The sequence below is a fragment of the Scyliorhinus torazame genome, chromosome 1, assembly GCF_047496885.1.
Source record: "Scyliorhinus torazame isolate Kashiwa2021f chromosome 1, sScyTor2.1, whole genome shotgun sequence".
Lineage (NCBI taxonomy): Eukaryota > Metazoa > Chordata > Chondrichthyes > Carcharhiniformes > Scyliorhinidae > Scyliorhinus > Scyliorhinus torazame.
Genome location: NC_092707.1, coordinates 83,158,860 through 83,186,220, shown reverse-complemented (window position 1 = coordinate 83,186,220; position 27,361 = coordinate 83,158,860). Strand labels below are relative to the sequence as shown.

Sequence of the window (27,361 nt, the reverse complement as noted above, 5' to 3'; positions counted from 1 at the left end):
AAAAGAATCATATTTTTGGTCTGAGAGAAATCACAAGGCAAATCAAGTGGTGCGTTTCGACTTCCTATTGCGGTGTTTAATTATCCTGTTCGTGTTGAGCAACAGAGGAATTACAGAGGTACTTGTCCAAGTTTATGTTTGCCTTTTTCTCTAATCATGTTGAGTTCCTTGACTGCAGAGCTGGTCAAACCAGTGAGTTCTGTGGCTCAGATTTGACTCCCAGTCAATATTGTATTAAATGGTCCCATTGTTGGAGACAGAGAACAAATAGCCTCAGGGCTGCTGAAGTAGGGAGGAGAAACTAGGCCAGGCATTATGCTACTGTTTGCTAACCAGAAGCATATGTCTCAAAGTTGGCAGGGAACCTCCTCGGGCTTGGCTGAGAAATCTCCTCAGACCCGTAATTTACTGTCTAGGTTTTCATATGAAGAATGACCACTAGGGTGTAGTCTCAGAGGGCAGCCCATGAAGTGCAGCATAGCAAGGCAAAGAGACAAGATTATCAGGAAAAGGTTGGTGTGAGATAACATGTATTGCAGTTAAATTTACATCCACCTCCTCATATAATGCTGGTGAAAACATTTGTGCTCAAAATGTACTTTGATCCAAGGAAGCAAGTGAAGGCTTAAAATGTTGGGGTTTTTACTGCAGTTATTTTCTTTAGTAATTAATGCTGCTTCTATTACCCCCAGAGGACAGGTAAGCCTTTTCCTGCCCAGTAACATGATCATTGTATCAAACACAGGGATTGAACAAAAAACCCACAGTTTGTTAATTTTATCACTTAACCCTCAAGGGGGCTTCATTGATTTTGGAAGGTGATAGAAGGAGACACTCCGCTAACATTTGACTTTAGGCTACAAGCTGCCAAACAAATTTGTTAAAAATCCTTTGGGTGAGTGAACCGTAGCAATGACATATAGCTCATTTACAGCAGTTCCGTTGTTAACTATCCCTCCTTGTAAGTCACAAAAGGCACCTGCACCTGGCACAATGCTCCTGAATACTGGATTTGGTAAACTGCTGACCATCCAGGGAATCTCCTGGGCTTATCACCATCTTTCCAATGGCTTCAGACAGATTTCTCAGATCAACTGAGCTGGAAAATTAAAAAGGTCAATCAAAATTTAAATGTGTATTCCTTTAAACATGACTATCAATCAGGTCTATATCCAAACAAAATCACAGTGTTTGATTTACTACTGGTGACACCTCTCAAAATCTATTGTTCTTCCCTGCGGATCGGGGAAGAAGGGGATATGAACAGCTGGGGAGGGGGGATATCAGCAGGGGGGGAGGGAGAGAAGGTGAACAGCCAGCAGCCACGGTTCACATTGGTAACAATGCCGTAGGTAATAATAATCGCTTATTGTCACAAGTAGGCTTCAATGAAGTTACTGTGAAAAGCCCCTAGTCGCCACATTCCGGCGCCTGTTCGGGGAGGCCGGTACGGGAATTGAACCCGTGCTGCTGGTCTGGTTCTGCATTACAAGCCAGCTGTTTAGCCCACTGTGCTAAGAGAATCATAGAATTATAGAATTTACAGTGCAGAAGGAGGCCATTTGGCCCATCGAGGCTGCACCAGCCCTTGGAAAGAGCACCCCACTTAAGCTCACATCTCCACCTCCACCCTATCTCCGTAACACAGTAACCCCATCTAACCTTTTGGACACTAAGAGCAATTTATCATGGCCAATCCACCTAACCTGCACATCTTTGGACTGTGGGAGGAAAACTGAGCACCCGGAGGAAACCCACGCAGATACGGGGAGAACGTGCAGACTCCATACAGTTATAATGGGGATTTTAATTATCCTAATCTAGACTGAGATAGTAGCAGTGTAAAGGTTAGAGGAAATCAAGAGTTCCTAAAAATCTGTTCCGGAGAATCTTTTATAGCAGTAAGTTTCCAAACGGAAGCATTGATGGATCCAGTTCTTGGGAATGAGGTAGGATAAATGTATTAAAATAGAAAATGCTGGACAATCTCAGCAGGTCTGGCAGCCTCTGTGGAGAGAGAATGGAGCTAACATTTTGACTCTGAATGACTCTGTCAAAGCTTTGCGGCTGCCTTTAAAGAGGAGTTCAAGTATAGTCAAGGTATGCCCTACTATTCCATGTCAGGGTATTAATAGTAAGGCAAACAAATCCAGGGTTCCCTGGATGACAAAAGAGATGGAAATTAAGGAGAATAAGAAAAGTGTGCTCATGATAGATGTCAGGTGGATAATGCAAACATACAAAATAGGAGCAGGAATAGGCTATTCGGCTCCTCGACCCTGCTCCGCCATTCAATAAGATCATGGTTATCTTTGAGTTCCACATTCCCATCTACTCTCGATAACCTTTGATGTCCTTGCCCAACTAGAATCTATCTCTGCCTTAAAAATATTTAGTTTTTAAAAATTATTCATTCGAGACTTCCGGTGGCGGCTGTGGAGGAGTAAGTCGCACATTTGGTGGCTCCCGCTCTGGTCAGATTTTTGGACCTTTCCCTCGGACTTTTTCCAGTTTAAAACGGCTAATTTGAAGGCTGAGGCATTTGGGCACTATTTCCACGCATCGGTATGTGGAGAAAAAGACCAGAAGTGCGCGAAAAGGGCAGAAACAAGAAGTCAGTCACGAGCTGTGTTGAAGCTGCAGCGGGAGACAGTGTGGCCGAGGGCCGGACCCCTGGCGTTGCAGTGCAGCGACCAATGGACGTAGTGATGCAGACCATTCAGGATGGCTTTGCCAGGCAGAAGCGGGAATGCTTGGACCCGATTAAAGAATCAATTGATCGCTAGAGAGCAGACTGGACGCCCAGGATCGGGCGATTCAGAAGGTGGAGAAAGCGCTGCTTGAACAAGAGGAGCATCAAACAGCGGTGGAGCTGGAGGTGGGGATGCTTCAGGAACAGCAGAAAAGGCTCCTGGAGATGGTGGAGGACCTTGAGAACCGGTCCCGCCGGCAGAACTTAATAATCGTCGGGCTCCCAGAGGGAGCTGAGGGAGCAGACGCTGGGGCATATGTGGCGGGTATGTTTGAAAAGCTGCTGGGGGAGGGGGCATTCCCTCGATCGTTGGAGGTGGACAGGGCGCTTGCTAGGAAGCCACGAGTGGTGGTGAGGTTCCATAGGTTCCTGGACAAGGAATGCATTCTTCGGTGAGCCAAGCGCACGTGGAGTTATAAGTGGGACAACAGCATCCTGCGGGTGTACCAGGACCTGAGCTTGGAGGTGGCGAGGAAGAGGGCAGGTTTTAACCAAGTCAAGGCTATTTTCTTTAAGAAGCAGGTGAAGTTCGGTCTGCTGTATCGGGCGTGTCTTTGGGTCACGCATGAGGACCAACATCACTATTTTGAGTCGCCTGATGAGATGCTGGACTTTGCTAAAAGAAAAGGAATGGTGGGGGTCTGAGAACTCTCGGACTTAGAGACAACTTGTTGGCCTATATTGGGCCCCTTTTTTCTGTTTTTCTGTGTTTTTTCTTTTCTCTCCCTTGGTTTTTGGTGGTTTTTGTTTTCCGGGTTTTTTAATTGGTTATGCCTTCTCTTATTGTTTTGTGTCTGTTTTTGGAGCTTTGTTGAGGGAAAAGGAGGTGGGGGGGTAAAGTCGATTTTTCGTTTTTTGGGTTCTTTTTTTCGGTGGATGTTGGCAATGTCCTTTTTGTGTTTTTATTGATGTGCACTTTTGTGGGATGGAGGCGTGCCTGTTTGAGTTTCGGTGGGTGGTGCTTTTGTTTTTGTGTTTTCTTGCTGTTGGGTGTTTGGGGATTGTGGGATGAGGGAATTTGTTTGTATGAGCGGGGGAGGGGAGCGAGGGAACAATAGGTGGGAGACTTCTTGGCGCCGGGGGCGGGGGCCACCAAGCTAGCTGGGTGAGCTAGCTCACGGAAGCACAGTGGGGGGGGGGGGTGTATACGCTTAATTTACTAGATGGGTTGGGTTTTAGAGTAGTGTTGCTGGGGGGGGGGGGGGGGAGGGGGGGATGGGTTCTGCTGGCGAGAGGAACTTTGATGGGGGACACTTGAGGAGGTTGGGGGTGGGGGCCGCCGTAGGGCAGGCCGGAGGATGTGCGGAGGTTGGGGGTGGGGCGATAGAGCTGCTGGCAATTGCTCTGAGGGCCTCAAGGGGCTGGAAGGGGCTGGTCCGGGGAGGGGTGGGGAGGTGTGGGGGGGGGGGGAAGCACTGAGTCTTGCTGTATGCGGACGACCTACTGTTGTATGTCTCAGACCCAATGGAGGGGATGGAAGAAATTATGGGAACTTTAGGGGAATTCGGTCGGTTTTCGGGGTATAAGCTCACTATGGGGAAGAGCGAGATGTTTGTGGTCCAGGCGAGAGGTCAGGAGAGGCGACTGGGGGAACTGCCGTTTAGAGTGGTCGGGGACAGTTTCAGGTACCTGGGTGTTCAAGTGGCGCGGGATTGGGACCGGCTACATAAATTGAACTTGGCCCGGTTGGTAGATCAGATGAAGGAGGATTTCCGGAGATGGGATGCGCTCCCGTTGTCTCTGGCGGGTATAGTTCAATCGGTAAAAATGAAGGTCCTCCCGAGATTCCTATTCGTTTTCCAATGCCTCCCCATCTTCATCCCGTGGTCCTTTTTAAGTGGATCAGTAAGATTATTGTGGGCTTTGTGTGGGGGGGCAAGTCCCCGCGAGTGAAGAGGGCAATGCTCGAGCAGAGTCGGAGGGATGGTGGGCTGGCGCTGCCGAATTTCAGCAATTACTACTGGGCGGCTAACATAGCCATGGTGAGGAGGTGGCTGGTGGGGGGGGGGAGCCGGCGTGGGTGCGCATGAAGGCGGCTTCCTGTCAGGGCACAAGTCTGGGGGCATTGGTAACGGCGCCCCTGCCATTCCCGCTGGCGGGGTACTCCACCAGTCCAGTGGTGGTGGCGGCCCTGAGAGTCTGGGGGCAGTGGAGGAGACATGTGGGAGCAGAGGGGGCATCGGTGTGGTCCCCAATCTGCGATAATCACCGGTTTGGACCGGGGAGGAGGGACGGAGGGTTCTGAATTTGGCGGAGAGCGGGGATCGAGAGGATGGGGAACTTGTTTACAGAAGGAAGCTTCCCGAGTATGAGGGCACTGGAGGAGAAGTTTGCATTGGCGGGGGAAAATGCATTTCAATATTTACAGGTGGGGGACTTTCTGCGGAGGCAGGTACCAACCTTCCCACTCCTGCCGCTGAGGGGGATTCAGGATAGGGCGGTTTCTAGAGGATGGATAGGAGAGGGGAGCTTCTCGGACATATATAAAGAGCTTCTGGGTTCGGAGGAGACGCAGACCGAGGAGCTGAAGCAAATGTAGGAGGGGCAGCAGGGGGGAGAGATAGAGGAGGGCCTTTGGGCGGACGCGTTGGGTAGGGTCAACTCGACCGCAACATGTGCCAGGCTCAGCATGATCCAATTTAAGGTCGTTCACCAGGCTCACATGACAGTGGCCCGGATGAGTAGATTCTTTGGGGTGGAGGATAGGTGTGCGAAGTGTGCGGGGGGACCTGTGAACCATGTCCATATGTTCTGGGCATGTCCAAAATTGAGGGGATTTTGGCAGGGGTTTGCCGACGCCATGGCCACGGTATCAAATACGAGGGTGGCGATTTTTGGGGTGTTGCAGGATCCGGGAATCCAGGAGGAGAAAGAGGCAGATGTTCTGGCCTTTGCTTCCCTGGTAGCCCGGAGGCACGTATTACTAGCAAGAAAGGACTCAAAGCTCCCAAAATCGGAGACCTGGCTTTCGGACATGGCTGACTTCCTCTGCTTGGAGAAAATTAGGTTCGCCATGAGAGAGTCTCTGTTAGGGTTCGCCCGGAGGTGGCAACCATTCGTCGACTTCCTCGCAGAGAATTAATCGTCAGCAGAAGGGGGTGGGGGGGGGGGGGGGGGCGTGGGGTAGGGGGTTAGGTTAGCATAAATTAGGGGGTAAACAATGGTAGGACCTGTGGGAGTGGGAGGCGGTATTTGCACTAGGTAAACATTTTCCTTGTTATGTACATTGTTGATTTTGTTGTTGTTACAATGCCAAAGAAATACCTCAATAAAATGTTTATTTTTTAAAAATTCATTGATGGGATGTGGGTGTCGCTGGCTGGGTCAGCATTTGTAGCCCATCCCTAATTGCCGTCGAACTGAGTGGCTTGGTCAACCACTCCAGAGAGCATTTTAAGAGTCTACCACATTGATGTGGGTCTAGACCAGGTAAAGATGGAAAACGTCCTCTCCTAAAAGACATTAGTGGACCAGATGAGTGTTTAACCACAATCAACAATGGTTGGACATCATTAGACTTTTAATTCCAGAAATTAATTGAATTCAAATTTCAACATCTGCAATGGGGGGATTTGAACCGAGGTCACCAGAGCATTGTTTTGGGTCTCTAGATTACTAGCCCAGTGACAATACCACTACACCATTGCCTCTCCTACACCACTTCCACTGCTTACTGAGGCAAAGGGCGGGATTCTCCAGCCACGCCCACCCGGCGACCGGAGGTTCCGCCCAATGTCATTGGAGCTTTACATGGTCTGCGTCTCGCCATTAAGGGTGACCCCTAAATTTAAAAATATTGTCACCTAGTTCTGGGCTCACCCTCAAGCGGGAACATCATTTCCCCGTCTACCTTGTCATTACCATTCAGGATACAACCAATACCAGGCTGAGTATAGAAGGTCCAGTGATAAAGCAAATAAGAAAAACAAAGAGAGAGAATGAAACCGACAGCTAACATAAAATGGAATCCAAATATATCGACATATAAGTAGCAACGGTGGGAAGAGGTAGAGTGGGGTAAATTGAGGAGCAAATAGGAGATATGCGCATGGAGGCAGCGGGGATGGTCAATGTATGAATGAACATTTTGCATCTGTCTTTCCCAAGAAAGAAGATGCTGCCCAGGTCATGGTAAAAAATAGAATGTTGTTCAAACACTTGAAGGATTTGAAATTGTCATAAAGACCCATTGGTTTACTAATGTCCTTTGGGGCAGGAAATCTGCTAGCCTTACCTGGTCTGGCCTACATGTGACTCCAGATCCACAGCACTGAAGTGGACTCTTAAATGCCCTCTGAAATGATGTAGCAAGGCACTCAGTTCACAGGCAATTAGGGGCGGGTAACAAATGCTGGCCCAGCCAGCAACACCCTTGTCCCATGAATGAATAGAAAAATAATTGTTAAGGAGAAGGCATTGGCTAGGTTATCTGTTCTTAAAGTTGATGAGGACCGAATGAGATGCATCCAAGTATCCAGAAGGAAGTGAGAGTGGAAAGTGCGGAGGCGCTGGCCATAATTTTCTAATATTTCCACACCCTGGGGTGGTGCCAGACGACTGGAGAATTGCAAATGTTACACTCTTCAAAAAAAAGTTGTAAATGCCAACATCTACAGGCCAGTCAGTTTAACTTGGGTGGTGAGAAACCTTTTCAGAAATTATGTTTTGGGACAGAATTAATGGCTACTTGGGCAAATATGGGTTAATTAAGGCGAGCCTGTATGGATTTAAGGGCAAATTTAACTAATTTGCTGGAGTGTTTTGATGAGGTAACAGAGCGGGTTGATGGGGGTAATGCTGTTGATGTGGTGCACATGGACTTCCAAAAGGCATTTGATAAAATGCCACAGGCTGATTTGTGAGCGGAGTGAGAGGTCTTGGAATAAAAGGGACGGTAGGAGCAGGGATATGAAGTTGTCTGAGTGACAGGAAACCAGAAACTGAACCCTCCGTGAAAAAGGCAAAAATCCCAGGCGAAGTCATTCATGTGAACGTTTATGAAGCCGCAAAAAACACCCTTCAAGCAAATCTGGGCCAGCGCGAAGGGTCTGTTTCTGTGTTGTCCTGTTCTTTCTTTGTTCTCTATCATCATATGTTGTTGATTTGAATTGAATAGCTTTGCAGCCTTTAGATACCCATGGCAGATAATCTGTTCTGGGATATTGTGTAACAAAACAAACTGCATCATTTTCTCTAGACTGGTTGTGAAACTCGGATGTCCCTGTGGCAAACAAACAAAATAATAACTTAATAGATCACGAAGAGAAATAGGAAGATTTGATCACGGACCGGCCCATGCGATATTAAGCGAATGCTTCCCCACCCAGCAAATTATCATACTCCAATTGCTTTTATTTTGCAATTCCCAGGTGTTACTGAGGTGTACAGGGTGGCAAAGCGAGTGGAAGGTGGAATGAAAACTCTAAGTATTAGCAATGAAACACTGCAGCATAGTCTGAGGGACATCGAGATAATCTGGAACAATCTGCAGGCCTTCCTCTCATTTAGCCCTTCGATGTTACGGATGTTGGTAAGTGGATTGAAGGTTAGAAATTACTGTGGGCAACATAACTATAAGATGCTTTAGGTGTTCAAATGACACCACTTTGTTATTTTAATAGAAATATTTATTGCACTGTTTTCATCAATTTGTTTTGAGTACTCTATTTCAACCTGCCACATGGGAAGATGGTCTCATCCAGAAGCATTTTTAAATCGTTAGTAATTTGGAGTTTGCATTTGCCCTGGTATATTGTGAATCCTCCACATTTAGAATGAACAACCTTCTAAAATGAAGATGCTTAATTACTAAAAGAGGAGTGAATCAAGTTGTAACTATAAAACACCTGATGAACAAGCAGTGCTCCGAAAGCCAGTGATTCCAAATAAACCTGTTGGACTTTAACCTGGTGTTGTAAGACTACTCACTGTGCCCACCCCTGTCCAACGCCGGCATCGCCACATTATAAAATAGACATTGCAAGACAACATTTCTAAAATACAAATAATTACAAATTTACGGAAGGCTTTTTGCTGATTGTACATCTTTCCACAGATGAATATAATGTTGCTGATTCTGGAAGCTGATTATTTACAGATATTTTCCGGAATGTGCTGAGTTTAGTTTTTCAAAGTCATTCACTTATCTCCAACACCATGAGCTGGTGTTTGTACAACCTCCCGTTTCAGGCTTGCAGAGAAGAAGCAGCAATTGAATTCCTGATTCCGTGGCTCTTAAATTGGGACAAGTCAGCAGCCGCCCCCCCCTCACTGCGCAATGCTTGCGACAAGTCAGTCTGGTTGTGCATCTGAGAGTGAGTTACCCCCTATACTGCACAAGTAATTTGAAGGAGGCAGGATAAAATCCTCGTTATAGCACAGTGCTTCTTGCAGCTCCAGCAGTACAGTAATGCCAATACGACAGGGCTGGAACAATGGAAGCGTCGACAAGGTACTACTGAGACTGTGGCAGTGACATTGGACTGGCTTTGCCTCCTACTCCGTTATTAGGATATTTTGGATGGATACTGTCCCTTACCTTGGTCTTATGAATCATGACGGCCAATGTAAGCAGTTGAATAGGCAGGGTGGGTAGGGAGGGAGCCAAATCCAAGCTTTGACAAAGAGTCATCGGACTCGAAACGTTAGCTCTTTTCTCTCCCTACAGATGCTGCCAGACCTGCTGAGATTTTCCAGCATTTTCTCTTTCGAGCCAAATCCAATGTCCACAAACAAACATGCACTCCCAGAAAGAGTCACTAGATGGTAATCAAGAATGGAAATGTTGCCTGTTGCTGGTTCATTTGTTATTAATGTGGAAATGTTGAGTTCCTTGATGGCTCAGCTGGTTAAGACAGTGAATCTCTGAACCATGTGGACCAGAAAGCTCAAGGTTTGATCTCCAGTATGTGCCTCAATATAGGGTCAAGGAACAACAGGCCTCTGCACACTTCTAGAATAGGGAGGGAAAGATCAGCTATTACAATATGGCCAATTGTGGCACTCTCACTGCTAGCCCAGTTAAGGTCAGTCAACTCAGTATGAATGGGCCATCCAGCATTCTGCTTGTTCACATTTTTGCTCTTTTATACATCTTCCTCTGCCTTCAGAGTGGGCGGTATGGTGGCACAGTGGTTAGCACTCACAGTGTCAGGGACCCGGGTTCAATTCCGGCCTTGGATGACTGGATGTGTGGAGTTTGCACTTTCTCCCCATGTCTGCATGGGTTTCCTCCGGGTGCTCCAGTTTCCTCCAACAGTCCAAAGATGTACAGGTTAGGTGGATTGGCCATGCTAAATTGCCCCTTCGTGTCCAAAGGTGTGCAAGTTATGGGGTTAGGGCGATAGGGCCGGGGAGTGGACCTAGGTAGGGGTGCTCTTTCAGAGGTTCAGTGGAGACTCGATGGGCCGAATGGCCTCCTTCTGCACTGTGGGGATTCTATGGTTCAGAATAGGCTTGCGGCCGGAGAGTTTCAATTGTAACTTTTAGGTGGGTGGACAGGTGCAGAAGATTATGGCTGGAGTTGGCTTCATTTTCAGCACAGCTGCTGTCCAGCATGGGGGAAGGTGAAGCAGATGGGTTGCACTGCATTTCAGAAAGTCACAAAGGGCAAGTCAAAGCAAACAATTTTTTATCATATTTTTCATGAGAAATGGAAACTGTGGCTCCTGTTGGTTACAAGTTGTTTTTAATGTAGAAAAATGCCAATAATATGAACGAAAAAAAAGCTTCTATATCTCGCAGCAGCCTTGGTACAAAGTCCTGCTATAACCCTGACCTTCCTAAACTTAGCTATGCAGTATTTCTGGTTACTTCAATTCCTGAGGACAAAATATTTAGATTACAGATCAGCTTTCCTTCCCTGGTTAGTCCACAAGTCTTTAAAACCCAAGGCTGGGCCACTACTGTTTGACTTCTCCCATCTTCTCTCTTAAAAGCTGGACAGTGCCTGAGTTATGGGGCCTGCTTTTGCTTTTCTTCAGCTACCTTGTCAGGTTGAACTGGCACGCATGGACTCCGGATAAAGAAGGAACGTATATCCTGAGGGCGCCATGCGCTGCAGGATGAATGAACAGATTGGAGTCTCTTGTGTGGAACACAGGGCCTTTGACTGACCGGTGGTAAACTGTGCACAGTAAAATGCTGGAAAAACTCGGCAGGTCTGGCAGCATCTGTGGAAAGAGAAACAGAATTAACGTTTTGAATCCGTATGGCGAGTCGTACAGGCTCGAAACGCTAACTCTGTTTCTCTGTTCAAAGATGCAGGCTGACCTGCTAAGCGTTTCCAGCATTTTCTGATTTTATTGTAAAGTAAAGTTGTTAAGGGAGATTTGCACTTTGAGAGAGCCAGCTCTCACTGCAGTGTTGCTCGTCATCCTTTTTCTTTATTGGTTCACGGGATGTGGGTGTTAGTTTTCCCATCCCTAAGTGCCCTTGAGAGCAATTAAGAGCCAACCACATTGCTGTGGGTCTGGAGTCACATGTAGGTCAGACCAGGTAAGGATGGCCTTCCCTAAAGGACAGGAGTGAACCTGATGGGTTATCCTGTCTATAGTCTGATGCCCATGTGGAGACCTTTTAATATCTTTACAAGAAAATCTGTGCAAGTACCACTTCTGCTTGACCCTGTTGAACATTTGCACAATGCCCATTGGCTGTCCAAAGCTAACAAAATACCTGACAAACGGAAACAAGTTTAACTCTTGGCATTGAGAAACTGACTGGGGGTGTTGTGCAGTAAGTGGTGTTCCAGTCAGTGTAAATCTGTTCTGAATGGACGTACGTACCCAGATCCTGCGGCAAATATTTGTCCAATTCAAATGTGGAAGCGTTTTATGAGGAAAGGAGTAGATTGTGTTCATAGGATTAATCAGGATTTTGCCTGACTCTAAAGCATACACCGCTGTGACGTGTAGGTCTTTCCCTCTATCCTAAAAGGCCAGATCTGCAGAACATTATGATGAAAATAATCATTTCAGATGTGACCCTTCGTCAGAACTAGTCCCATTAGCCCAGCACTTAATCGGCATTGATCACATTTGAGCAATTTGTGTAGCACGCCATCTGGTGGCATCTCGCAGAATGCCATTTGCAACAGTTTCTAAGAAATTACATAAGGACATTTTGATAGAAAGAGTGTTTGATGACTGATGCATTAGTTAGGTATTTTTCCACATTTTGGCATGCAATTAAGGTCTCCACTCCAGTACAATAAATCAGCCAAAATTTGGTGAAGTGTGCGCATGCAGTGCTTCTCTGGTTAATGAGAGACTTTTATTTTTCATCATCTGTAGCCTGCTGAATCTACCCTTGACTGTTCAGCTGTGACTGCTTCAGGGAATGCTCAGAATGAAACCTGTGGGGTATGTCTGCTCAGAACACCGAATGAGCCTAATGCAAGTATAAATGATTCCGATTTATTTTTACATATTTTAGTAGGCCACAAACGAGTCCGAACCGAGAGGGGCTAAAGAAAACTTGGTTTATTGTGAAGCAATTATATTTACGGTGGGCATCAGATCTCGGCTGGGTCTGCTCTGTCGGTTCCATGCCTAGACGACTTTATACAGAACTCGATCATTGTTGTCCTCTGGCTCCCCACCCCCTGAGCGTGAGAGAGATCCAAATCTACCGACCTCCAGCTTATCATAGAATTTGCTGTGCAGAAGGAGGCCATTCGGCCCATCGAGCCTGCACCGGATCTTGGAAAGAGGATCCTACTTAAGCCCACACCTCCACTTTATCCCCTTAACCCAGTAACCCACCTAACCATTTTGGACATTAAGGGCAATTTAGCATGGCCAATCCACCTAACCTGCACATCTTTGGACTGTGGGAGGAAACCAGAGCACCCGGAGGAAACCCACACAGATACTGGGAGAACATGGGGACTCTGCACAGACAGTGACTCATGCCGGGAATCGAACCTGGAACCTCCCACAGGTCCCGAAAGACATGCTGTGAGGTAAATTCGGCATTCTGAACTCTCCCTCTGTGTACCCGAACAAGCGCTGGAAAGTGGCGACTCGGGGGCTTTTCACAGTAACTTCATTGCAGTGTTAACGTAAGCCTACTTGTGACAATAAAGATTATTATTATTATTATTTTGGAACCCTGGGATGTAGATCATCAGTTCCTGGCGATTTGTTGTCTTTTAGTGCCTTAATTTTCTCCAATACTTTTATCTGCTGATGATGAGCTACCTTAAATTTCTCACTCTTATTAGCGCCTTGGTCACACTATATTTCTAGTATGTAACTTGTGACCTCTATGGTGAAGACAGATACAAAATATTTGTTTAACATTGCTGCCGTCTTCTCATACCCCATGATAATTTCTCCAGTCTCTGCCTCTCAGATCTGGTCATTGACATCAGGAAGCAAAGTATTGTACACACCCTGTCTGCATTAATGGTGCCGAGGTGGAGATGGTTAATAACTTCAAATTCCTAGGGGTGCACATCACAAAAAATCTGTCCTGGTCGACCCACGTCAACGCTACCACTAAGAAAACACAATAGCACCTATACTTCCTCAGGAAACTAAGGAAATTTGGCATGTCCACATTAACTCTTACCAACTTTTACAATAAGAAGTCTTACAACACCAGGTTAAAGTCCAACAGGTTTGTTTCAAACACTAGCTTTCGGAGCACTGCTCCTTCCTCAGGTTCATTCACCTGAGGAAGGAGCAGTGCTCCGAAAGCTAGTGTTTGAAACAAACCTGTTGGACTTACACAACTTTTACAGATGCACCATAGAAAACATCCTATCTGGCTGCATCACAGCCTGGTATGCCAACTGCTTGGCCAAAGATCACAAGAAACTTCAGGGAGTCGTGAACACCGCCCAGTCCATCACACAAGCCTGCTTCCCATCCATTGACTCTATCTACACCTCCCGCTGCCTGGGGAAAGCGGGCAGCATAATCAAAGACCCTCCCACCCAGCTTACTCACTCTTCCAACTTCTTCCATCAGGCAGGAGATACAAAGGTCTTAGAACATGCATTAATAGACTCAAAAACAGCTTCTTCCCCACTGTTACCGGGCTCCTAAACAACCCTCTTATGGACGGATCTTATGGGCAGCACGGTAGCATAGTGGTTAGCACAGTTGCTTCACAGCTCCAGGGTCCCAGGTTCGATTCCTGGCTTGGGTCACTGTCTGTGCGGAGTCTGCACGTTCTCCCCGTGTCTGTGTGGGTTGCCTCTGGGTGCTCCGGTTTCCTCCCACAGTCCAAAGATGTGCAGGTTAGGTGGATTGGCCATACTAAATTGCCCTTAGTGTCCAAAAGAGGTTGTGTGGGGTTACTGTGTTACAGGGATGGGATGGAGGTGTGGGCTTGGGTGGGGTGCTCTTTCCAAGGGCTGGTGCAGACTCAATGGGCTGATTGGCCTCCTTCTGCACTGTAAATTCTATGATTCTATGATCTGATTAGTACTACACTCCTGTATGTTTCACCCGATGCCGGTGTCTATGTATTTACATTGTATACCTTGTGTTGCCCTATTATGTATTTTCTTTTTATTTTCTTTTCATGTACTAATAGATCTGTTTGAGCAGCTCGCAGAAAATTTATTCTGTTATTCTATTCTCCGTTTTTTTATATCAACTTTCACATTGTCCTTTGCTGGTTTCTAATCCTCAGGCATACCACAATTCTTTGTAACATTATAAGCCTCTTCTTTTAATCTAATTCAACCATTAATTTCACTCTTAAGATGCAGGTGTATCTTTCTCGCTCAGCTTTTGTTTTTAATGAATATATTAATGATTTTGAATTGTTTCTTTAAATGGTTCCCATGATTATTTATTGCCAGCTCTCTGCTCATACCTAGATTTTACGTTTAAGGTCCAAAGAGGTGCAGGTTAGGTGGATTGGCTATCCTCAATTGTCCCTTAGTGTCCAAAAAGATGTTTAGGTGAGAGTTAATGGGATGGGGCAGGGGATCTAGCTTGGGTGAAGTACTTACTCTCACAGGGTCAGTGCAGACTCGGTGGGCTAAATGGCCTCCTTCTGCACTGTAGGGATTCTATGATTCTAAGGTTGTTGTTTGGAAATGGAGTACATCACTTTCTAACTTAATATGGAATGTAATTATGTTCTGATCATTATTTACCAGCAGGTTTTTTTACAGTGAGATTGGTCCATTGCATTCACTGCTCCCAGTGCGGTCTACTCTATATTGGAGAGACTAAATGCAGACTGGGTGACCGCTTTGCAGAACACCTTTGGTCGGTCCACAGCAGGACCCAGACCTTCCTGTTGCTTGCCATTTCAACTCACCGTCCTGCTCTCATGTTCACATGTCCACCCTTGCCTGCTGCAATATTCCAGTGAAGCCCAGTGCAAACTGGAGGAATAGCACCTGAGCTTCCTCATTACAGCCTTCCGGATGGAGTTCAACAACTTCAGACTGTGAATTCTCTCCCTCACCTTCACCCCATTTTTATTTCGATCAATTTATTTTTGGTTTCTTGCATTGATTCATTTTTCCTCCCCCTTTGCATCCCGCTTTCCATCTTGTTTCTCTCTCACCACCATCTCCCCTCACCCCATTAGTGCCATCTGTTCCCTGTTGTCGGTTGTCCTTTGACACGCTTTACCTTTGTTCTGCCATTAACACCTTCTGACCTCTAATGCCACTACCAGCACCCTTCTTAGTCATGATCACCAACATTTACACTCCCTTTGTCTTTTTGTCCTTGATATCTTTGTCAATCTCTTCCTTGCCTCCACTACTGCTTGCCCTCTTTCTAGCTCTTATTGCTCCACGCTCCCCGCATCCCCTCCCCCAACAGTATAAATCTCATACTATTTCCAGTTCTCTCTAGCTCTGACGAAGAGTATTTAGACTGGGAACATTAGCCATGTTCTCTCTCCAGGCCTGTCAGACCTGCTGAGACTTTCCGGCATTTTCTGTTTTTATTTCAGATTCCAGCATCTGCAATAATTAGCATTTATTTAATTAACCCTGCCCCGTTGTATAATACTAGCTTTAAAATAGCTTTAACCCTAGTTGGTTCCATAATATTGTTTCAAAAGTATTCTACAAACTCACCTCCCACATTATCTTTGCTGCTTTGAAGATGAATGTCCTCCATTATTACATTGCCTTTATTACAAGTTCCAATCATTCCTTGCCTAATACTTTGTCCAATAATGGGGGATCTATATACTACTCCCATCTACATTTTCTGACCCTTGTTATTCCTAATCACCACCTTAGTGGATTCTACGTCCTGATCTTCTGAGCCAAGATCTTCTTTCATTAAAGGGTCATCTGGACTCGAAACGTTAGCTCTTTTCTCTGCCTACATATGCTGCCAGACCTGCTGAGACTGACCAGCATTTTCTCTTTGGTTTCATTTTTCATTGATTTCTTTATGCCATTCTTTAACATCAGGATTACACCTCCTTTTCATTCTGTCTGTCTCTTTTAAATGCAATAGTGTGAAATATTTATTTCCCAATCTTTTTCTTGAAGGTCAGATCAAGGACTGCCACATTTTAGTAGAAATTGATCATAATTCGGCCCTGCTTGACAGTATTTTCCATACATTTTGTGGATTTTTAACACCAAATGGGTTTGGCATTAGGTTTTGTCCATTTCACAAGTTGTACCTGTGTCCCATCAACTCCTGGTTAGTCAATATACAAACTCTCCTGGATGTGCCCTGGATGGATTTTAAAGTTTTGGAATATTGATGGCACATTATATCTTATTTTGCATTAAGAAACTAAATATGGATCTCACATAATGTATGATTAAATTTGCAGAATATTATCCCAGATCCTTTAAATGTTTGCATACTGCCTCTCAACGTTAGCTTAACAGAAACATTTCACTCTCTCATTCTGTTCCTACAGGACTTGAATGACACCGAAAATTCAGTTCTTCACAATGGATGTCGCTATCATGCGAGCTGTGCAAACTTTTGGCTAAACTGCGTGGACTCAAGTCTACCAGGCCTCATTGCACCCAAGGAAAACTCTGAGACCTTGGATCTAGAAGGTCTCACTGTTCTTGGATCAAACAGCTTGGACACCGGCCCTGCAGATTTAACTGTTTCTACAGCTCATTGACTGCAAACTGTATTTATTCTCCGAATCGAGGAACTGTTTTACCGAGCAGACAGTTTTGTCAGAGGCATCCTTTTTTAGGCTTGTTTGAAGGTACTAGCTGTTTGCAAGTGATGCTTCAGAAACTTTTTTTGTCTGGAAAATGTTAACTTTTCCAACACAAATGGCAACCTATTGATAGCACCGACGTAACCGGAGAAGACTCAACAAATTACCACGAAAACCATGTATTTTGGTAAAAGTGGTTGTTGGTCAGAAGTTGAATTTGTGTATTAATCCAGTTTGACAGCATGAATCCCAGCTTCCACTTTTAATGGGATTCCCCTCTCCACTTTGATCAATCTTGCAAATGCAATTAATTCTGCTTCCACACCAGAGGACGTGCAAATGATTTGGCGCAACATTTCAAGTACTTCACGTACACTCCATATCAGCTGGGAAAAGGCAGGTAGACATGTCTGGTGTACTATTTGGAGTTTGATACCTGGCTCCCCAACTCAAAGCTGTTTTATCATGGGACCCGTGTTCGATCCCGGCCCCGGGTCACCGTCCATATGAAGATGTGCCGACTAGATGGATTGGCCATGCTAAATTACCCCTTAATTGGGGAAAATAAGAGAACTGGGTACTCTAATTTAATTTAAAAAGAATGCCATTGAATGCATTATTGATGAGCATTTCCCTAAACTTGCATAGAAATATTACCTTTACTTAATAACTCAGAATCTGAAACAGAATTGGGTTTTATTTAGCCGAAGAATAGGAATAATCCATTCAACCCCGTACTATTTCCTGAGATCCCTTGAATACATTTCAGTGGTCTTAGTCATGAAAATTTCAGGCATAGAAATGGGGAAAGGGGGAGAAATTCCTCGTGGTAGACAAATTATACATAAAACAGTATTTATTTTTTAAAAACAGAATACATTATGTTGAATGTGCACTAATTCAAAAGCACGTGCAACAATACTATTTAACGGGGTACCTATACTTCATTGTGAGAAATAGTGTGCTGTTGACCAATACAATTTACTCTTGTTTGCAAGGGACTTAAAGGTTATTGGGGGAGGATGGGATTCTGAAATTAGAAACACACAGATTAGCGGTGAGTTTGTCGACTGGTGGGAGATGACTCGAGGGGCCAAAAGGCCTACTTCTGCTCCTAACAGTATGTAACTGCAGAGTACACAATTCCTGAGTGAACAATAGGAACAATACCAACACCAATTTACTGATAAAATGTCTTATTGTGTCTAAAAACGAGGAAATAACTTCCTCAAAGCCCTTCACAACAAAGGAGTTACTTTTACAGACCAGCCTCACAGTAAGACTCCGAACACACCAATTAGATGAAAAGCCAGTTACTTTTGATTAGCATACTTGGAGAATTATCTTCTCTTCTTCACATGGGATATTTTCCATCTAGCTGAATAACATATGAAGGAATCCCCAAGTGCCTCATCCAAAAGGTGGCACGGTGGCACTGTGGTTATCACTGCTGCCTCACAGCTCCAGGGACCAGGGTTCAATTCCGGCCTTGGGTGACTGTCTGTGTGGAGTTTGTAAGTTCTCCCCGTGCCTGCGTAGGTTTCCTCCGGATGCTCCGGATTCCTCCAAAAATCCAAAGATATGCAGGTTAGGTGGATTGTCCAAAAGGTTAGGTGGGGTTTCGGGGATCGGGTGGAGACGTGGGTTTGAGTAGGATGCTCTTTCCGGGGGCCGGTGCAGACATGATGGGCCGAATAGCCTCCTTCTGCATTGTAATTCTATGACACCAGCGAGCAATGAAGATAGCTATGAGGTTGCCTTAAATATTGATCATCAGTTTTGCCCAGCAAAGTAAGTTTTATAGATGTCTAGGCAATTGCCATTGTTGTTTAGTATTCTTCATGCAGATTGATATCGTGCCCTGCGGCAATTGTGACATAAATGAAAATAAAAAGAGCTGGAGGCTAGACAAGCAGGTCCAAAAGGGATATTTATTTAGCACATAAGGATGCAAGATAGTCTACAAACAGATTTAAAACTTTATAAATATTGAGGTCCATGTGTAAGCATGTGTACTTACAAATGATGATGGATAAGTAACCTCTACTTTAAATATTTTTTGAACTAAGTTATTAAACAGAAACAAATGCTGTTATTGTCTCAGGTATTCTGAGAAATGATCGTGCTGCCATTTAATTGATAGGATGACAGTTTCTGAGAAATGAGATCAATAACTAATATTTATTCAATAAGATGCACCCTCCACATACCACTGGAGTGTCCTGGCCCTTGAAGCTCTTTCATGTTTACAAATATATTTCTTCCACTAGAGCAGATAACCTATTGCAAAAACACAGTATTCTTGATGATTCCTTCTGGGGCTGTAGGGAGCAATGCAGGCTTTCATAATGCCATATCCATCCCTTCTCTCTAATGATTGATTGATTGATATTTATTGTCATATGTACCGAAGTACAGTGAAAAGTATTTTTCTGCGGCCAAGGGAACGTACACAGTACGTTCCTCATCAACTCCTCCTGGTGCTTGGATGTGGCGCCCCTGGCGACCTACTGCTCCCCAGACCTGGAATACCTGACCGTGAAGTGCCACCCATATTATCTTCCACGTGAGTTCACTTCAGCCATTATCACAGCAGTCTACATCCCACCCCAGGCAGAAGTGAGGAAGGCGCTGGACGAAATATACACAGTTATAAACAACTACGAAACAGAACACCCGGAGGCCTTGTTCATCGTGGCCGGAGACTTCAACAAGGCCAACCTCAAAATTCCACCAGCATATCTCCTGTCCCACCAGGGGCAACAACACTCTTGACCACTGCTACTCAAAAATCAAGGGCGCCTACCGTTCCATCCCCCGACCGCACTTTGGGAAATCAGACCATACGACGGTGCTCCTTCTCCCGGCATACAAGCAGAAACTCAAGCGGGAGAATCCAACTAAGAAGGCCGTGCCGTGCTGGTCCGAGGAAACAGAAGAGCTCTTATGTGACTGCTTAGAGACAGTGGACTGGTACATATTTAAGAACTCAGCGACCAACTAAAATGAGTATGCCACCACCGTCACAGACTTCATCAGCAAATGTGTGGACGACTGTGTGCCAAAGAAAGCAGTACGTGAGTTCCCCAACCAGAAACCATGGCTCAATCGCGAGATTGACTCCCTACTGAAGGACAGATCTGAGGCGTTCAAGACAGACGACCCTGACCTATACAAGAAATCCAGGTATGACCTCCGCAAAGCCATCCGAGATGCCAAGACAGAATATCAAACCTAGAGTCACAGACAGACTCTCGGCGGTTGTGGCAAGGACTAAACAACATAACGGGCTACAAAGTGAAGCCGAAGAGTATCTCTGGCAGCACCCCTCCCCGATGAACTCAATGCATTCTATGCTCGGTTTGAGTAGGTAACCAACAATCCGCTGTCGAGTGCCCCAGCAGCCCATAATTCACCCATACCCACCATCACAGCTTCCAAAGTCAGATCGGCCTTCCTGAAAGTGAACCCTCGGAAGGCGACGAGCCCGGACAGGATCCCTGGTCGTGCACTCAGAGCCTGCGCGGACCAGCTGGCAGAGGTATTCGCGGACATCTTTAACCTGCCCCTACTCCACTCCGAGGTCCCCACCTGCTTCAAGAAGACCACCATCATACCGATCCCAAAGAAGAACCGGGCAACGTGCCTCAATGAATACCATCCGGTGACCCTGACTTCGGTCGTAATGAAGTGCTTCGAGAAGTTGATCAAGAAGCGCATCACCTCCATACTCCCAGAACGCCTTAATCCAATTCGCATACCGTTGCAACCGGTCCACATCAGACGCCATTTCCCTGGCCCTACACTCATCCCTAGAGTATCTTGAAAACAAGGACTCCTACATCAGACTCTTATTTATTGACTACAGCTCCGCTTTCAACACCATAATCGCAGCCAAGCTCATATCAAAGCTCCAAAACCTAGGACTTGGCTCCCCATTCTGCAATTGGATCCTCGATTTTCTGACCAACAGACCACAATCAGTAAGAATGAACAACAACACCTCCTCCACAATAGTCCTCAACACTGGGGCCCCACAAGGCTGCGTACTTAGCCCCCTATTCTACTCCCTGTACACACACGACTGCGTGGCAAAACTTGGTTCCAACTCCATCTACAATTTTGCTGACGATACGACCATTGTGGGCCGGATCTCGAATAACGACGAGTCAGAATACAGGCGGGTGATAGAGAACCTAGTGGAGTGGTGTAGCGACAACAATCTCTCCCTCAATGCCAGAAAAACTAAAGAGCTGGTCATTGACTTCAGGAAGCAAAGTACTGTAAACACCCCTGTCAGCATCAACGGGGCCGAGGTGGAGATGGTTAGCAGTTTCAAATTCCTAGGGGTGCACATCTCCAAAAATCTGTCCTGGTCCACCCACGTCGACGCTACCACCAAGAAAGCACAACAGCACCTATACTTCCTTAGGAAATTAAGGAAATTCGGCATGTCCACATTAACCCCTACCAACGTTTACAGATGCACCATAGAAAGCGTCCTATCTGGCTGCATCACAGCCTGGTATGGCAACTGCTCGGCCCAGGCAAGAAACTTCAGAGAGTCGTGAACACCGCCCAGTCCATCACACGAACCTGCCTCCCATCCATTGACTCCATCTACACCTCCCGCTGCCTGGGAAAAGCGGGCAGCATAATCAAAGATCCCTCCCACCCGGCTTACTCACTCTTCCAACTTCTTCCATCGGGCAGGAGATACAGAAGTCTGAGAACACGCACGAACAGACTCAAAAACAGCTTCTTCCCCACTGTCACCAGACCCCTAAATGACCCTCTTATGGACTGACCTCATTAACACTACACCCTGTATGCTTCATCCGATGCCAGTGCTTATGTAATTACATTATATATGTTGTGTTGCCCTATTATGTATTTTCTTTTATTCCCTTTTCTTCCCACGTACTTAATGATCTGTTGAGCTGCTCGCAGAAAAATACTTTTCACTGTACCTCGGTACACGTGACAATAAACGAATCCAATCCAATCCAGTACATAGTAGACAAAAAGAATAATCAACAGAGTACGTTGATGAATGGTACATCAACAACTAATGATTGGTTACAGTGCAGAACTAGGGCGCAAAGAGAGCAAATACATGAGCAAGAGTGCAGATGTGCAAAGTTACAGGAAAAAAATGTGCAGGGTTGTGGGGAAAAGGCAGGGAAATTTAACTCGGGTGAGTTGCTCCATCAGAGAGCCAGTGCACACCAGATGGACCAAGTGGCCTCTTCCTGCACTGTAACAGTTGTGATTCTGCGATTAATTGCTGACTCCAAGTATATTTATGAACAGGTCCAAGGCACAAATAAAAATTATGCATTTAGTTTAATATCAAATGCATTGCTTTGCAAATGTTATATCATTCATTTTAAAGTAACAGGAAGAACAACTTTCTAACAATGACTTCCTCAAATGGATGCACTCCATGGACACACTTCAAGGCTTCAGAACAGCTCCTCTCTCAGTGGAGAGTGGGAGAAATGAGAAAAACACAACATTGGGAGTGGGGGGCGGGTGGGGTTGCTGCTGGTGGATGGAGCATGAAGAAATATGAAAGCAGAGCTGAGATTCGGGGAAATGGCTGGGTCAGATCTAGAGGGAGAAGGTAGTGAACCCACCAACTACAGCCCAATTTCAATAATGGGGAGACCTTGAGAGACAATAACCTGAAAAAAAAATTGCCATTTGGAAACACATCAGCAAATAAATGAGCATGAATTTGTTAAAGGCAAACCATGTTTGACTAATTTGATCAAGTACTTATTGCAACTAAACCGGCATTAAAATTAGCGTGGTTCATGTTCTGTGTATGGTGGATACAAGACTGGCTCAGGGCCAGACAACGATCGTGAAGTGTTATTTCAATTTGAATTTGTGAAAGGCAAACCTTGTTTGACTAACTTGATCAAGTACTTATTGCAACTAAACCGGCAGATACAATTAGCGTGGTTCATGTCCTGTATATGGCATTTCAAAAGGCATTTGATGAAGTGCAGGACCGCATTGACTTGTCAATGTAAAGTCTGTGGGATTAAAGAACCCGTGGCTGTATGGATACAAGACTGGCTCAGGGACAGACAGCGATGGTGAAGTGTTATTTCAATCTGAAATGCATTGGTATCCCCAGGGATCAGCATAGGGGCCACTGCTCTATCAATGACATTCATTGGACTTGGTTATAAAGAGCAATAATTTCAAAGCTGCTGCTGATAAGAAGCTGTGAAATGTAGTAAAGAATGAAAAGGATAGGAACAAACTTCAAGAGGAAGAATGGGCAGATTCCTGGCAGATGAAGAACAAAGAACGATACAGCCTTTGGCCCTCCAAGCCTGCACCATAGCAGTATATTGTCGCAAGTAGGCTTACATTAACACTGCAATGAAGTTACTGTGAAAAGCCCCTAGTCGCCACATTCTGGAGCCTGTTCGGGTGCACAAAGGGAGAATTCAGAATGTCCATATTAACTAACAGCATGTCCTTTGGGACTTGTGGGAGGAAACCGGGGCACCCAGAGGAAACCCACGCAGACACGAGGAGAACATGCAGACGCCACACAGTGACCCAAGCCGGGAATCAAACCTGGGACCCTGGAGCTGTGAAGCAACATGCTAACTACTGTGCCACCCACATCTTTAAAAAAAAATGTTTCTAAATTTAGAGTACCCAATTCATTTTTTCCAATTAAGGGGCAATTTAGCGTGGCCAATCCACCTAGCCTACACATCTTTTGGGTTGTGGGGGCAAAACCCATGCAAACACGGGGAGAATGTGCAAACGCCACACAGACAGTGACCCAGAGCCGGGATCGAACCTGTGGCCTCGGCGCCGTGAGGCTGCGGGGCTAACCCACTGCGCCACCATGTTGCCCTCCATCCACATCTTCTATAGAATCATAGAATTTACAGTGCCGATACAGGCCATTCGGTCCATCGAGTTTGCACTGGCCCTTGGAAAGAGCACTCTACTTAAGCCCATACTTCCACCCTAACCCATTAACCCCACCTAACTTTTTTGGACTCGTTTTTTTGTAAAACATTTTATTAAGGTATTTATAATTTTATGATAATAACAGTACACAGCACAAATACCAATAAAAACATAGTGCATAAACCATATCCATCCTGAACAAATCCCACCTACCCTAAACAGAAAATAGACTAACTCCTCCCCCGCACCTCCCACCTCTTTTTCTTATTGCCTATGCTGAATTTTCCCCGTAGAACTCGACAAACGGCTGCCACCTCTGGTCGAACCCTAGCATTGACTCCCTTAAGGCAAACTTAATTTTCTCAAGTCTGAGAAACCCAGCCATGTCGCTAACCCAGATCTCTGCTTTTGGGGGTTTTGAGTCCCTCCACGCTAGCAATATCTGTCTCTGGGCTGCCAAGGAGGCAAAGGCCAAGACATCAGCCTCTCTCGCCCCCTGGACTCCCGGATCTTCCGACACTCCAAAAATCGCCACCTCTGGACTCGGCACCACTCTTGTTTTTAGCACCGTGGGTCTGACCTCTGCAAATCCCTGCCAGAATCCCCTAAGCTTCGGGCATGCCCAGAACATATGGACATGGTTTGCTGGCCCTCTCGCACACCTGCCCTCTATCCCAAAAAAACTTGCTCATCCGGGCCACCGTCACGTGTGCCCGGTGGGGGTGGCACGTGGCACAGTGGACAGCACTGCAGCCTACGGCGCTGAGCACCCGGGTCGAATCACGGCCCTGAGTCACTGCCCATGTGGAGTTAGCACATTCTCCCCATGTCTGCGTGGCTTTCACTCCCACAACCCAAAGATGTGTAGGTTAGGTGGATTGGCCACACTAAATTGTCCCTTAATTGGAAAAAAACATAAAAATCATTGGGTATTCTAATTTATTTTTCAAAATGTATGCCCGGTGAACGACCTTAAATTGTATCAGGCTGAGCCTGGCACATGATGAGGATGTGTTGACTCTACTCAAAGTATCCGCCCACAGACCCACCTCTATCTGCCGCCTAGCTCCTCTTCCCACTTTTATGGACTCGCAAGGGCAATTTAGCATGGCCAATCCACCGAACCTGCACATGTTTAGACTGTGGGAGGAAACCAGAGCACCATGAGGAAACCAAAGCAGACTCGGGGAGAAAGTGCAAACTCCGCACAGGCAGGCCCCGCCCACCCACCATGAAAGGTTAACGCAGAAAAGCAATCCATTTTTGTGGGAAGGTGAGGCAATTTAAACAGGGAACGAAGCTGTGGGGGTAAACGTACACAATTTCATGAAGATAGTAAACAGGTTGAGAAAGCAATTTAAAAATCATAACTATAACTGAAGGTGGTCATTCAGTCCATCAACGAGGCGGAATCCTTGGATTTATTAAGAGTATGAGGGCACAAAGACTAGGGCATTATAAGTCTTACAACACCAGGTAAAAGTCCAACAGGTTTGTTTCGATGTCACTATCTTTCGGAGCGCTGCTCCTTCCTCAGGTGAATGAAGAGGTATGTTCCAGAAACATATATAAAGACAGATTCAAAGATGCCAGACAATGCTTGGAATGTGAGCATTAGCAGGTGATTAAATCTTTACAGATCCAGAGATGGGGTAACCCCAGGTTAAAGAGGTGTGAATTGTGTCAAGCCAGGACAGTTGGTAGGATTTCGCAGGCCAGATGGTGGGCGATGAATGTAATGCGACATGAATCCCAGGTTCCGGTTGAGGCCGCACTCATGTGTGCGGAACTTGGCTATAAGTTTCTGCTCGGCGATTCTGCGTTGTCGCGCGTCCTGAAGGCCGCCTGGTGTTGTAAGACTTCTTACTGTGCTCACCCCAGTCCAACGCCGGCATCTCCACATCAGGGCATTATAAGACCGTAAGATGTGGGAGCAGAATTGGGCATTCGGCCCATCGAGTTTACACCGCCTCAACTCCACTTTCCGGCTAAATCTATGTGAAAGTGGTCAATCCCCAGCTACTTTCTTGAAGTCTGGACTGCAGAGTTCAGGAGGGGCCTTTAGGCTTTGCTGAGTGCAGAGAGGATCTGGTTGGAAAGGGCAGCTGAATTTGTGGGCCTGGGCCTGATGTCTGAGCAAAAGGTGAGACTGATTGACCTCAGGTGGAGGTAGCAGCATTGCCCCGCCCACTGGGCCCAACCTAGCAACAAGCCCCGCCCACCCGAACAACAGGCCCCGCCCACCCAACCACAGGCCCACCGAAGGTGCAAAGCCGAACGGAAGCCCCGCCCACGTTGCTCATCTACATTTAGAGCTGGGCGACCAGAATTCGCCAAGTCTAATCTGATATTTAATATTTGCATCGGAAAACGAAAGAGCAAACTGCTCACGTGTCTGTTAATCAGTACAATGCCTGGAAAACAGAGGACAATGTGACAGGGATGAAACGAACATACACAGTTAGTATGATTGTAAAGAGCAGATGGACAGGACCTTTTATAAGACATTCAGAGACTTGAATTAATCGTGCTCGCTTCGGCAGCACATATACTAAAATTGGAACGATACAGAGAAGATTAGCATGGCCCCTGCGCAAGGATGACACGCAAATTCGTGAAGCGTTCCATATTTTACACCAGCAAAACACTTCACCTTCTCAAAAACACACACACACTTTCCTCTGAATCAAACACCATCATCCATTCAATTCAGCATCTTTACTCACCTCCTTCCCCACTGCTCTCAATTCAAACTGTTCATCCACACACTTGTTAAACTTGCAGATTTGACTCTTTTCAATCAGTCATTTCAAACTTTAATTCGTTATTTCTTGTTTTGCAAAACATCGCGGATGCTGCCAATCGAGAAGAAAAACACAAAATGCTGATAATTCTCAGCAAAGACAAGTGGATATTTGGGGAAAGGGTGCAAGGGAGAAGCTGCTCAACACCAAGGCTGTGGATCAAACCAGCAGCTCAGTGTTCTGCTGGAGACAGTGTTTTCAAATGGATTGACTCCAGATCATGAAATACTGAAATGGAGACAAGAGAAGGGTGTGTTAATAATTTGGTGGAAGGCGTGAAATAAGCTTTAGAGAAAGAGGAAGAACTGGGAGTGTCTTGTTGTCCAAAAGCAGGGAGAAAATAAATACCAGTTTAACTGCATGAGATGTGGGGGTGAGAGATTCTCTGTGAATCTTGGCAGCTGGCATGAGTACACGATTGTCTAAGATATTGTCCAATAACCAAGAATATCCTCAAAGCCCTTCAGATCGATTGAGTTACTTTTGAAGACTAACCACACGGTAAGACTCCGGACACATCAAATGAGGTGAAACGCCAGGTAATTTTGGTAAGTATTCTTGCAGAATTCCCTTCTCTTCTTGACATGGGATATTTTACGTCAGCTAAATAGACATATGTGGGGATCCCCAATTCAGTGTCTCATCGAAGAGAACACCAGTGAGCAATAAAAATAACTATGAGGTTGATTTGTACATTGATGATCCGTTTTTGCCTGGCAAAGGAAGT

General features: G+C 45.7%; 1 protein-coding gene and 1 non-coding gene across 4 annotated transcripts in view; both read left to right on the top strand.

The window, feature by feature from the left end:
* The window catches only part of LOC140409102 (synergin gamma-like), an 87,594-nt gene extending 65,355 nt beyond the window's left edge, over positions 1-22,239 (top strand). For 2 of the 3 annotated variants that reach the window (XM_072497217.1, XM_072497226.1), the window contains 3 exons: positions 8,122-8,282; positions 12,046-12,147; positions 16,622-22,239. In XM_072497217.1, the coding sequence (XP_072353318.1) occupies positions 8,122-8,282; positions 12,046-12,147; positions 16,622-16,837 (479 nt within the window). In that variant the 3' untranslated portion in view covers positions 16,838-22,239. The remainder of the gene's footprint in view (positions 1-8,121; positions 8,283-12,045; positions 12,148-16,621) is intronic. The other variant, XM_072497233.1, reaches the window with a different exon arrangement.
* A 4,118-nt stretch (positions 22,240-26,357) lies between these two features.
* Positions 26,358-26,464, top strand: LOC140430566 (U6 spliceosomal RNA). The gene has a single exon (XR_011949455.1). It is a non-coding gene; the product is annotated as a U6 spliceosomal RNA (small nuclear RNA).
* The last annotated feature ends 897 nt before the right edge of the window (positions 26,465-27,361 follow it).